This window comes from Anser anser, assembly GCF_964211835.1.
Source record: "Anser anser genome assembly, chromosome: 27".
In the NCBI taxonomy this organism is placed as follows: domain Eukaryota; kingdom Metazoa; phylum Chordata; class Aves; order Anseriformes; family Anatidae; genus Anser; species Anser anser.
In genome coordinates this window covers 5,064,563-5,077,390 of record NC_139748.1, presented here as the reverse complement: position 1 = coordinate 5,077,390, position 12,828 = coordinate 5,064,563, and the positions used below count along the sequence as shown (strand labels likewise).

Here is a 12,828-nt window from a genome sequence, read left to right as displayed (position 1 = left end):
GGCGTCGGCAAGCTAGTGGCTAAGGGTGACTCAGTAGGTAAGAGTTTTCCTGGATTTCCAGGAGCAAAGGCTGGAAAAGGTCAGCCACGGTTAAGAAGGAAAGTCCAACCAGAGGTAAATAATCAGTTAACAGATAGGAAACAGCAATGGTGAGATAAGCCTGCAGATAGTTTGGGTGTATTCGGCATGGCAGGGATGAAGGGTCATGATGAAGGCATTCAGAGGAATCTTGCAGGATTGGGATTTGGGGATAAAAGATAAAAGGGCTGATGAGGTTCAGGAGAGTACAAAGTGACACACAGAGAGAAAAATTCAGCATGACTTCATGTTTAAGACAATGGGCTCGAGGCTGGCCATTGTCTACCTGGGAGTGAGAGCCTGGGATTAGAGCAAACATGAAAAAAAAAAAAAAAAAGGCAGCGTAGGGGAAAACATGAGCTAACCGCTCTGTGACAGCAGAAATCTCAGACCAGGAGTGTCCTGGAGGCTGGAGATCAACGCTTTGTGCAGCCAAACAGCTCAGCATGAGTCAGCCCCAGCTGGAGAGGTGGGAGCTCTTCCTGCAGCGCAGCGCAGACCCGGGGAACTCCTCGCTGGAGGTTCATGCCAGCAGTTCTCCTGGGCTTGAGAGAACCAGGGCAGATCCCTGGAGGAGCAGCCCCCTGGGGGGTCTTTGGTTCAGCTCAAAAATTGTCTGAGCTGAAAATAAAGACCGGGGGAGTGTGAGGGGTGAGCGTCATCAGCGCCTGTCCCCTGCCTAATCCCTGTCCGCTAAATGCCTGTCTAGAATTTCTTCATCTTCGTAACAAGAGGAATCACAAACCACGAGGTTTTATGTTCCTTTGCCGTATAGATCCTAGCTGGGGATGTTCTTTCACTACGCTAGTGTAATCCTTTTTATAAATCCTGTTAAGTCCTATGCTTCAGTGATATCCTTTGGCAACGAGTTTTGCAAGTAAAGTGCTCACTGTGCATTAATCAGAAAGGTTTATTGCTTTATAGTAGTTTGCTGATGCTGGACTGCTATATATAGTTTGCCAGCAATTAGCGGGACGCTTACAAGGTTATTTAAGTAATTTTTTTCCCTTGTACCACAGCTCACTGAACTTTCCGTATGTATGACAACACTTGAAAGACGGCTGTGACAGCAAAGAGGAAGAAAAGCAGAACGAGCCTGGCTCGTGGTGGATGGCTCATTTGACAGGGCTATATTTTAGAGACAGGATCTTAATCAGGCACCTTTGATTCAGAGAGCTGCTCGGGCGCTGGGCACACCCTGTGGGGCAGAGGCAGGGGCAGGAGCCCGGCCACATCACCGCTCCTGGGGACCCCGTGGGGACCGCAGACCCAGGGGTCCCAGAGGACTTTTGCAGGCGTCCAGCAACCTGCCCAGCCCGCGGTGCTTGGGGTGCCCCCATGGCCCCAGTGAGCTCCCCGTTGCCTTCCCCCTGCCCTTTGAAGAGGGCACGGTGTGAGCGCTGGGGGCACGGGGGCTGGGGACCGGCCTGGAGAGGCTGGTGGCTTGGATGGGCCAGGCCAGGAGCGGGATGTGCGCGCACAGGGCTTCAGCACCCAAAAATCACCCCCTGCTCAGGCTTCCCCCACCTCCCCCAAGACTTTCTGAGTGCTTTTTACTGCAGCAAATCTCCTAAAAACGGGGGAGCCGTGTCTGCTCGACCCAAGGCATCCGGACCAGGCTGCAAAGAGGGGGGCACCCTCCCCTGTTCTTTGGAAAGGGCCGGTCTGCGCCCTGACGGAGGTGTTTTAATGACTGTTTTGGATCCCTGAGAGCCAGCGGCTGCCTCCTCCCACGCAGCCCAAGGTAATTCACCTCCTCCAGGCCAGCGTTGGAGGAGGTGTTGACGGGCGCAGAGCGGCTGGTAGAACAGGTTCTGGGCTGGGAGTTGTCTCCGAAACCCTGGGAGACCTGGATGGATCCAGCCCCGAGCACGGGTCCTTCTCCGAGCCCTGGCACAGCAGGCAGCGCGCAGGGATTTGCTCTGCGTGGCACTCCTGGGCAGGGCGTCTTTTGCGCGGCGCCGCTAGTAGACAAATTACAGCCTTGCCTCTGTCAAGGTAGATAAGAGACCATGTGATGCTGCGTGGTGGTAAACGGGTTGCAGGCAGGGTAAAGGTGCACAGGGAAATAACCTTGCAGGGAGTCCCTCCCTCCCCGAGCAGCGCAAATCCCCGTGGATCCGCCGGCGCCTTGGCCTGGATGCCTGCGCAGGTTTTGGGGGCTCTCTGAGACTCGTGAAGCCGGGATGTCTTTCAGCAGGAGGAACTGGTCCGATCTCTCCAGGTGGGTGCCTGGGGGGTGGCTGAACGCGGCCAGGAGGCGAGGGTGGGCTGCCGGCACCGCGGGGCGTCGGGGAGGACGGGGACGGACGGGGGCTGCCGTCGGGGGGCTGCTTGCGGAGGTGGCTCGGTGCTGCTGGGGTTTCTCGTGGGTGGGTGAGATCGGAGGCAGTTTTGTTTCTTCTGCCTGGGGAAGCTGAGCTCTGCGTAGGAAAACAGCTCTGGAAAGGCATCCTCGCCCCGCGCTGGGTGTGTTCCTGGTCTCTGGGTCTGTTTGACTTTCTCCGGTGGGCTGTGGCACCAGGCTTGCTGCAAGGGTGGCTGCGGGGCTTCGTGCTCACCCGTGCAGCCCCTGGGCGCGTGTCCCGGCTCTGCCCATCCGGTGCTGAGCAAGCCCTGATTCATCCCCAGCCTCTGAACCATCCCGGCCCTGCTGCTGCGCCCTTCCCAAAAAGCAATTTGGGCTCCGATGGAAGCTCCTGGGCACGGCCGGGTGAGGCGGGGGCTGGTGGCTCACGGGGATGTGGGGTCAGCCCTGATCCTGCACGGACCCAAGGCTGGTACCGCCGACCTCCGCTGCTGGCTGCGCAGGCGGTGATGGTGGTTCAGACACAGCCCACAAAACGGAGCAGAAATCCCCATCGGGGTGGTGGATCAGAGACCAAGTCCCCTCACCCAGCTGAGAGACAGTGGCCAAAGGGTCCCCAGATCAGCTGTAATTTTGGGTGAGACACCCAGCCCGGTCAGCCCAGAGTTGGGAATTGAGGTCCTGTTGCTCAGAGGCTGCCAGCTCACACTGCTGCCTCCACCATGGGTGCACAAGTATGGATCCAGAGAGCATCCAAATCCCGTCCAGATCCACCTCTGTGCTGTGCAGCTGCCCAAACACAAGCCCAGTGGGGTCCTGCACCCAGGAAGTTTCACAACGCAGTGAGGCAGCTTCTCCTCTCTCGCTAGAAGAGGCAGAATTCCCTGAAACAGCACAGATGTCAAATATCTCAGCACTAATGATTAACAGGGCAGGAGAGGACAAGGCAGGGGAGACTTGCCAGTCTTCTTTTACTCATCTCTTTGAGGTTAAAAAAGGCAAGACAGTGAGAAAGAAATCCCTCTTTGAAAAGAGGAGGGAAAGACTGGCAAAGCAAATCCATAGCCTAATGTGTGGATTATTTAATTACCGATAATGAGAAATTGCACGTTGGTAACGCCAGGATATGCGCTGCCTCTGCAGGAGCCAAGCAAATTCGAGGCAGGAAAATCTGTTTCATTTTGAAGAAGCCTGTGCATGCAAATCAAAGAAGTAACCAGCTCTCACGCGTGTTTGGACTGGCTTTGGGGCTCCATGCTGTCACCGCAGGAGGGACACGCAAAGAGAGCTTGGCAGAGGCACAGCCCTGCAGCCTTGCAAGCGCAGCCCAGCTGTACATCAATGTTTGCAGGCTCATGGGACGAATGCTGCTGTGGGGGGCTGGCTGGGGACATGTCCCCAGGCAGAGCGAGACCCAGCTGGGGATGCTCACAGAGGCTCCCTGTGGCAGGTCCCAGCCTCCTCCAGCCCTGTCCCACCCCATGCCACATGTTGGGGACCACCCTGGGGTGGCATGCTGGGGGTGATGGGGATGGGGGAGCTGGAGGGCAGCACACCCCGTGGCATCGCTCTGTCTCCAGACAGGGGCTGAGCTGCCCGCTGGGACCCGTGCTCTCCGTTCTGCTTTACTGACCCTCCAGCGCTCCCCTGCCTCCATCCACCAGGAAGAACAGAAGCCGCGAGTGGTTGCGGGGGGTAATGTGGTTTAATTTATGACCCAGGCTTCATTACACAGTAACTCGCAAACCACGCGGCGAGTCACTGTGTCCGCAGCAGTGCTGGCAATACCACAGACCCAAGCGTGCTCTGACTTTCACGTTCATAAAGCCAAATTCAAAGCAAACCCTGGGCCTGGATGCAGCTGGAGTGCCAGCCCCTGGTGCTTGCAGGGGGCCAGATCCTGCGCGGGAGGGCAAAAGCCAGGGCTTCCCAGGAGGAATCTGCCCCTGGTGGTGCTGGTGACCCCGTGTGTTTTTGCAGCCGGTTCAGGACTAGTGCTACAGGTACATGAACGCTGTTGTGAAAAATGCAATGCAGGCACGAAATATTGCCCAACACAGCTCATGTGCTGGCAGAAAGGCTGGGCATGGTTTGCACAGCGGAAGGAAGGGAAAGCTGGTATTTTCCAAACAGTTTTTTATTCGTGTTGGCATTTTAGTCTAAAAAATATTAATTGTTTAAAATAAAATCTTTAAAGGTAACACTTTAAAGGTGCTTATGAACCTTGTCATTTTGGTATAAGCTGTGGCTTTAATACATTCCTGGTCCTTCTGGCTTTGGGAGGCCACACGTGGGGAGCAAGGGGGCTCCCGTGTCCCTGTTCCTGTGCAGAGCTCTTCAGCGGTACTTGCTCTTCAACCTCAGATGTTTTTGCATCTGAGGCTTTTTGCACAATAAAAATTAAAATGCCACCCCCACAATTCATGCTGGGGCTAAAACCGTCTGCCACTCGTGGTTACCCTTCCAGGTCGTGTGGTTGAGATCCCTGCGGTGGCTCTAGGGTCTTGCTGAGTTACAGGTTAAATATCTGTGCCTGGAAAGGCTTGCTTAATGTAGGGGTTCCTTTTAAATGAATGCTGCCTTAAACAGGAGAAATGAGGAGTTGGGAAGTCAAGTGCTTGTGTTGGGAAATGCCCGGATCAGCTGGGTGGAGCGAGAGCACTTTGCGACACCCGGCTCGCGTTGGTGTCCCTCTGCCCCTGCCCCCTGCAGCCCTGCTGGGGAGGGTCCCTCCGCCACCCCCTGGGCCCTTCCGAGGGCACTGCGGTCCCTTTTCTCTGTGGGATCCCTGTGAGGCACAACAGCCTCACCATGACCTAATATTCCACCCCAAACAGCCTGGCCAAGCAGAGGACACTCGAGGATGAAGAAGAGCAGCAAAGGGAGCGCCGGCGAAGGCACCGGAGCCTGCTGTCCTCCTCATCGGCGGATGAAGAACCTCCGAGCCCAGTGAAAGACCCCAGCCCAACGCCCAGCAGGTGCGTGAGGTCCTGCTGGCATCGGCCTCGCTCGTGGTGCTGAGCGCTCGCAGCTTGCTGCCTTGTTCTCTTGCCTGGGGTGGAGAGGGGTAGGATGTGGCTGCATGGACAAGGTAAATAGGACATGTCCCCCTTCCCTGGTGCTAGCACAGGCCAGCTATGTGGTGAATGCAATGAGGGGATTCAGGACGAGGATAAATATTATGCCATCTACTTTCCAAGCCCTGGAGGCCATATAGGTACAGCCCATGTGGTCCTGCACAAGTGTCCTACCTGCCCCTTCCCAGACTGGTGCCTGTGTTTGCCTGGGAAAGGAGGGGAAAGGCTTGTTTGGCAGACTGTATCTGGACTGTGGCTGACAGCTGCCATAGCAGATGTTCTTACAACCTACGTTTTAAACCTAAAGACAGTGACATTTTTTCCTAATCCACTGAAGGGACAGTCACAAGTCTCAAACAGGGATGCTGCTCTGAGCCCACAGCACAGCTCCTTGGCACAAGACTTGGTGGATGCCAATGTTTTATGGGGTTTCCAAAGGCTACTGGACACATTTATGGAGCCACGGTGAGCTTCTGAATATCAAGACATGCCCTGAAGTCCCCCAGCTTCCCCTGGTTGGAGATTTCATACCTGTCCTGCACTTTTCCTAGGCATCCACTATTATCCTGATGCTGAAACAGCTGAGAGGCCTCCTGCACAGAGCAGGGCTCTGCTGCTGCTTGCTGTTACCAGCTCTCTGTTTTTGCTAGCATTGCTCTTTCCTTAGGAGGGGAATGGGAAGGAGCTGGGCTGCCTTCACCCCACTTAAAACATTTGTTGGCCAGTCCTGCAGGCACTCCTGGTCCAGCCTGGGAGGTGCTTGCTTTCCCAGGCCATGTGCTGCTGCCCTGGGTTGAGGCTGCAGAAATGCTTCATTTTTCTGCCAAAAACAAGGAAAAAGAGACGTAATCTGAACTTTTGGAAACTTTTTGCCGCAGCCGTGGCACAGGCTGCCCAAAGGCTGTGGGGTCTCCTCCTTGGGGAGCTCCAAACCCGCCTGAATGTGGCCCTGGGCACCCTGCAGGGGGGACTTGAGGGACCCAGGCGACCCTTCCCACCTCCACCACTCTGTGATTTTGTGACTCCAGAGATACCTGTGGGACTTGTATGTGCCCCAGAGCCTCTCTCTGAGTGAACCTCACCTGCTGGAAGCCATCCCTCCGGCCCAGGGTGCTGAGGCCTGACCTCTGCTTGGTCTCTCTCTAGGCCCCAGTCCCTGGTGAAGCCGGCGTCTCCGGAGGAAGAGGAGGAGCGCAAGCTCTCGGAGGTGCTGAAGACACAAGAAGGGAGACGGACAAGGTCCCCGTTGGCTGTGTCCGAGAAGCCGAAACAGGAGAAGGAGCAGCGGGAGGCAGCGGCGGGAGCGAGCTGCGAGCAGGCTGCAGCTCAGCCCCACACGGGGCAGGAGAGCGGCCGGGCTGCAGAGCGGGGTCAGGATGCGGCCACAGGCAGAGAAACCCCAGCAGGAGACCAGCACCCAGAGCCAGCCCGCGAGAGGAAGGTGGTGGTGAGGGGACGGCTGCAGGACAAAGAGGGACAAGGCGCAGGGACACCCCGAGGGGAGCAGCGGAGGGATGAGGGGGAGCCGCAGCAGCAAGCGGCTCCGGAGCTGGGGGCCTGCCGGGTCCGCGAGGTGAAGATCCTGACCCGAACGAGGACCCGCAGCACAGAGGAGAAGACAGCCTCGGAGGGGACCCCCTCTCCGGACCAGGAGGTGAGCAGGATGTGGGAAAGGTGCTGAGCCTTGGGGTGGGCAGTCCTGCAAGGACAAGAGGAAGGGCGAGAGACCAAAAGTAGCAGGAGGGAGATGCGGCCTCTGGGCTTTTGGGGGAGGTGTGTTTGGGCAAGGTGCTTCTCATTTGGGTGCGGGAGGGCTTTGTGGTGCTGCTGGAGGAGCAGCATCTCCTCGCCATGCATGGTTGGGGGGGTGCCCATGCTGTCCATGCCCACACTGCACTTGCTCTAGAAGATGACGAGGTGGTACCGGGGTCCCACCACCTCCTTTCCCTGCCTTGCACGTGCTATTCTGATCACCTTCTCCTGGAAGCCCCTACTGATTTCCATCAGGCTTTCACTGAAGGGGTGTTAGGGCTTTGCGAATCCAAAGAAGACAGCCAACGTTTGGAGGGTTTGGATCTCAAACCCCTGTCTCCAAACTATTTCCACCCTGGCTGCTCTGATCCCTGCACCTGAACCTTCCCCACAAACTCTGCACAGGTGCATCAGATGTCTGCTTTTTCCTCAGCATCCACCCAGGAGCCCCTTAAAGGAGGTAATACAGCCACCTCCCACCCAAGATGAACCTCCAGAAAAGTCAGATGCTTCTCGAAATTATGCCACTTACAGTAGCTCCATCAGAAGAAGCAGCCCAAGGACTGTCTCCTTTCGGGTAAGAGCAAAAGCAAGTGGGAGGAAGACTCCTGTTAAGGCAGTGGAAGATGAAGGAAGGGATGCTATGGTATCCATGCCATGTTGGCAGAGCCTGTTTCAAAATGTGTGTTTGAAATCCATCCTTGGTCTAGGCATTGCAGCTCTGCTTCAGTCTTCCCTCCCTTTCCCTTCTCCTTGTCAGACCAAAGGCGTGTGACTGTGGACAAGTCCATGTTCATATGCTTTGTGCTGGCATGGAAACTTGTGGGAAGTGGTGAGAAAATAGGGAGCGCGTTGTCCTTGGATTTCCCAGAGTCACAGGAATGACCATCCGCCCTCTGGCATTTCTATTCTTCTCTGAGAATGCAGGAGGAAAAAATAATCCATCCTCCATCTCGTTCCTTGTTACATCCCTGAGAATATCTCCATTTCTAGCCTGTGCCCACCTAAAAAAAAAAAAAAAAAAAAAAGGCTCTGTAATAAAAGGCTGGGAAAAGCACCAAAGCCATTGAGTTCCTCCATGCTGTGAATTAGGGCTGCTTGGGAAGGCTTACCTGAATTCACAGTGCTTCACTGGGAGTGAAATAGCACTACCAAGTGTCTTCAATCCAGATAGCTTAGATGTGAGGTGGGCTCCGGTGGGGGTGAAAGCAGTGCTAGACTGAAAACCGGGGAGCTGACTCTGGCCCAGTTTTCCCCGTGTTTATCTGTGATGACCAAGGATGGCTCCAGTGTCTCCTTGCCTTGTGTCTTCCAGGTGATCTCAAGGAAACAGAAAGAAGAAGATGAAAGCCCTCTCACAAGGAGGTCAGCAACCCTCTTCATGCTGCTTCGGCCTTCCTGCGCAGGGATGCTCGCCCCTTGTTTTCCAAGGGAGAGGAGGGGATGGGGCCTGGGACCAGCTAGTGAGTGCCCTGGCACAGGTCTGCTGTCCCCAGGGTGCCTGGCTGACCGGGCAGCGATGCCTGGAGTGAGAGCAGACAGACCAAAGTCCATGGCAGAGCTGGCATCTCTACAGGTCACCCCCAGCTTGCCCCTGTGGTCTCTTGGTTGATGCAGTCTCTGCCCGGTGTTTGCATCTGCACTGCTAGGAGGTGGTTACAGTGCCACAAAAGTGTCCCCCCACCCTTGGAGCTATCCAGAACCCAACCGTACAGGTCCCTGAGCAACTTGATCTCGCTTTGGAGGGCAGTTCAAGTTACCCTCCGCATCTCTGTGGCAAGGTTTGGGCTAGGGGCTTAAAACTTCTCAGGGAACTGAGGGCTCAGGTCTGGAAGCAGGGGGTGGATAAGACTCCCCGTCCTACCTGGGACAGAGGAGCAGGGCTTTATGGGCACCTGGGATTGCTCCTGTGGGTACCATAGGCAAAACCCTCCTGACCTGTGTGAAGATGCAGCTCACACCTGGCAGCTGAGGACAGGGTAAATTGGGCAGCTAAGAGCTCTTGTCAATGTATGGACCCTAGGAAGGTGGTGAGACCCTGAGATCTCAGTCATCAGCACTGGCAGACGGGATCAGGTGTCAGATGGGGTCTCCTCCCAACAAGTGGAGCCCCCCCAAGACCATGGGTCGAGTCCAGGGCACGGTGGGGCCTGCATTCAATTCCCTCCCCTCTTCTTCACCAGTGCGAGCCTGAGGATCCCAGGTAGCAACACCACCATCGAGGAGAAGTTGGAAAAGTACACCTCGGCCGTGCAGGTACCGAAACCCTCGGCACAGCCAGGCTGGTGCAGGGATGGGGAGGGGAAGAGGGAAAGGGGGCCTGGAGCTGAGCGGGGAAGGCAGAGGGGGACTGGGCTTCACCAAAAAACAGCCCTGATGGGGATGAAGACAGTCCCATGCAGAAAAACGGATCAGCCTCAGGGTTTAGGAGCAGAGGGGATATCCCTTGGAGAGGGTCATGGGGATGCTGCGTGGTCCTGGTGGGCAATCCCATGAGCTGGTGATGAGCAGGGAAGGAGCTGACCCAGGGCTTTGCTCTTCACCCCTTGGGGTGCAGCACGGCCCCTGCTCACAGCCCTCTCTCCTCCCAGCGCTCGGGGTCGGTGAGATCTTCCGTGACTGTTCAGAAGAGCCTCGTGGTGACCTCGGAGGGGGTGGCCAGCAAGCGCAACTTCTTCGAGGCCAGCGCTCCCAGCAAGGCTGAGCCGCTCGCAGCCAGGAAGGTGAGGGCAGGAGTCGCCGGGGGGGTCCTGTGCCAGGGCAGGCACCAGCTTTTTGGGCAAATCCTCCCTGGTTTGGGTACCAATGCACACTGTGGCAGGCTGCTGGTGGGAGTTTGGTGGTTGTTGTGCGAGCAGGGCTGGGCTTGAGCCACCGAAACTGTGCTCTGGCAGCGTGTGGGTTTGTGCCGATGTGCTGGTATTTGGGGAACTGGGAGGGAGCCAAGGTGTGGGCTGGTCTCTGCCTGCTGCAGGCTTGTCCCGTCTCCCTGTGCCCTGGGGTTCGTCCCGGGTTGCCTTCGTGCAATGGGAGAGCTGGTGCTGCAACCCTGGTGTCCCTCTCTGTGCCACAGGACAACCTGAAGATCCCGGGGTCGGTGACGTCCCGCATTAATCTGTGGATCAGCCGAACTCAGGAGCCTGCCAAGGAGGAAAAGAGCAAGGTACCAGCTTGTGCCAAGAGCTCGGGCTCAAGTCCTGGCAGCTGGCAGCCTGGTGGGACACCCCCCTGCATCTGGGGCAGGAGGGCCTTGGAGGGTTTGAAAAACCCCCGGCTGAACCCACTAAAGGGCCTGAGAGAAGCTTCGGGTCGTAGGTTCAGCTGCCACCTGCAGGCCGCTGGGAGATGAGCTGTCTGCTCACTGCTTACCCACGGAGCTCTGTGGGGCCTGGAAACAGAGTGAGGATGAGTTGGGTGGGAAGGGACCTCAAGTACCACCTAATTCCATCCCCCCCCGCCATGGGAACAACACCTCGCACCAGGCCAGGCTGCTCAAAGCCCCATCCAGCCTGGCCCTGAGACCCGGCGTGCACCAAGAGGTCCTGCTGAGTCCTGGGCCTGGTCTGCGTCCTGGTGCAGATCCCAGCCCCCCGGTATAGGGGGTCCCACAGCCAGGGGAACAAAGTGCCTGGCTGTGGGGACTCAGACTCGGGTGCTGCTCCAGGGATGTGGATTAAAGGGAGATGGGCAGGAGACCCTTTGGCCTCGAGACAGCTCACTGTACTTGGAAAGGAGAGAATCAGCCAGGACAAATGCTGGGCAGGTGTCGCCCCGTAGAGCAATAAGATTTTGCCGCTGCTCGTGGCAGCTGTGCGGGTACAGGAGGGGCAGCTCCAGCCCAGCCCCGCAGCTGGGGCGGGCAAGCCTGGGCACCCCGGCGCTGAGCTCCGGGATTAGCACTGCCCAAACGTGTCTGTGCCGGGAGGCTGAGCTGGCTCTGGCTGCTGGGAAAGGGTTTGCTCCTGGGGTCACTCCTGGGTAAGGCTTTTTTTCCTTGTATTTTCCTGTAATAAAGCTGCCATTCACCTCTGCGGGCTGGAGCTGCACTTGGTTTTTGGGGTCTACCAGGTGTAGGATCTCAAGGCTGGCTGGTTTTAGCTGGGGCAATCATGCTTTGAGGGCTGGTTACAGACAGCAAGGCAATGATGCGTATGATGCATGGAGAAAACCTTCTCGTGCCACTCACGGCTCTCTTATTTGCAGGACGTCGGGAAAATAAACAGCCTGCCAAAGCGTGACGTCTGGGTAAAGCAGCCCAGAGACGCCCCTGCAGGCACCAAGGTAGATGTGGAGCTGCGCTGAAAACTGCTCTGAGCTGGGGCAGAACTGGGACCTGCTCGCCCGTGCATCGCCCCCAGCCTCAGCCCCGGCCTCACTGTTTCTCACTTTCTCTTCCAGCTGCAATAATATCATATGCAATAATATCAGATGATCTGGGAAAAACTGGTTTGCTCTGAAGATCAAAGCCTGGCCCTGCCCAATCATCCATGCCAGCCCTGCCCACTGCCACGAGAGTCCCCACTGCCACGTGTGGGTGGAACGGGGTGGCCGGGGTCCTCTGCTTGTGGGCTGGGAAGGAAGAAGGCTGGAATCCCATCCCCGCGTCCCCAACCCTCACTCCCTACCTCTCCAGGAATACCCTGGCCTGGAGGTTCCCTGCGGGTGCTGAAGGCAGGCTCTTGCCTCTCTTCCCTACAACATTTTGGCATTCTGCTCCTAATCCCTGGCTGTGCCCCAAACTGCGCTTGCTAAGGGGAACAGCCTGTGCGCGTACCTTGCAGCTGGATCCTGCTGTGGGGTGAGAGGCTGCCGGGCTAGGGGAGTTTTGGCTGCCCACCCATGGACCGTGCCCATCCCTGAGTGTGGGGTGAGGTGGGGGTGCAGGCAGGTGTCATCCTCTCCCCAAGCTGTGACTGCTGGAGGGGACCTAACCCCCCTAAAACACTGTTTGCAAAGTTGCTCGTGCACCAGCCTAGCTTGAAGACCCTGCGGAGGGCAGGTGGACCTGATAGCACTGGTGCTTCCCTCCAGCACACAGCTCAGACGTGTCCTTCTCCACCTCTCCCGTCCCCTGCAAGCAGTGACCCCTTTTGCTGAGTGCTATGCGGAGGACAGGCTGGCCACAGACCTACTTGTGGGGCTGCGTGGAGCTGGGAGCCCTGTCCTGGGCCCCTTCTGCCAGCCCTGTTCCCCTCTCACACTTCCCCTGGAGCCCTTTGTGATGCAGACCCCAAAGCCACCTGGTCCCCATGCTCCCCGGCTGCTGTGCCCACCCTGGGGGGGCACAAGGTACTGTGGGCAGCCCATAGCACGATGCTCAAATCCTGCTGGGGCAGTGCCACGGGCTGGGGCTGTGCCTTCAGCAACCACTGCGGTGTCCAAATTCGGTGTGGGACCCTCCTGCTGCCCCTTGGTCTCATCTTGCTTGTCGGGCTTTAGAAGGGATTTGGTTTTCCTCTATGACTTTTTTTTTTTTTTTTGGTCTAATAAAAGTTCTTTCTAAGAAGCTCCTGGTTGGCTGCTCCTGGACTGGGACCTGAAGGGTTTGCTTCCCATCTTCTCGCAAGAGGAAAAAAGGCAAAAACGTGAGACAGATGTCTCAAAGGGGGGGGG

General features: G+C 57.1%; 1 protein-coding gene across 2 annotated transcripts; it reads left to right on the top strand.

Moving 5' to 3' along the window:
• Window positions 1-2,089: 2,089 nt before the first annotated feature.
• Window positions 2,090-12,718, top strand: LAD1 (ladinin 1). 2 transcript variants are annotated; one of them, XM_083812968.1, is made up of 10 exons: window positions 2,090-2,302; window positions 5,224-5,364; window positions 6,610-7,117; window positions 7,649-7,792; window positions 8,531-8,580; window positions 9,399-9,471; window positions 9,807-9,938; window positions 10,289-10,378; window positions 11,419-11,496; window positions 11,614-12,718. In XM_083812968.1, exons 1-10 carry the CDS (start codon window positions 2,265-2,267, stop codon window positions 11,620-11,622), a joined length of 1,263 nt encoding a protein of 420 aa, XP_083669094.1. In that variant the 5' UTR covers window positions 2,090-2,264; the 3' UTR covers window positions 11,623-12,718. The 2 variants fall into 2 exon arrangements, with proteins under 2 accessions (XP_083669094.1, XP_083669093.1); XM_083812967.1 differs by having other exon boundaries at window positions 11,419-12,718.
• Window positions 12,719-12,828: the final 110 nt, after the last annotated feature.

Coding starts and splice junctions, on each gene's coding strand:
- LAD1 (XM_083812967.1), top strand. CDS start 2,265: ATGTCTTTCAGCAGGAGGAACTGGTCCGATCTCTCCAG. Junction 9,939..10,288: donor AGCCGCTCGCAGCCAGGAAG/GTGAGGGCAGGA, acceptor TCTGTGCCACAG/GACAACCTGAAGATCCCGGG. Junction 10,379..11,418: donor CCAAGGAGGAAAAGAGCAAG/GTACCAGCTTGT, acceptor TCTTATTTGCAG/GACGTCGGGAAAATAAACAG.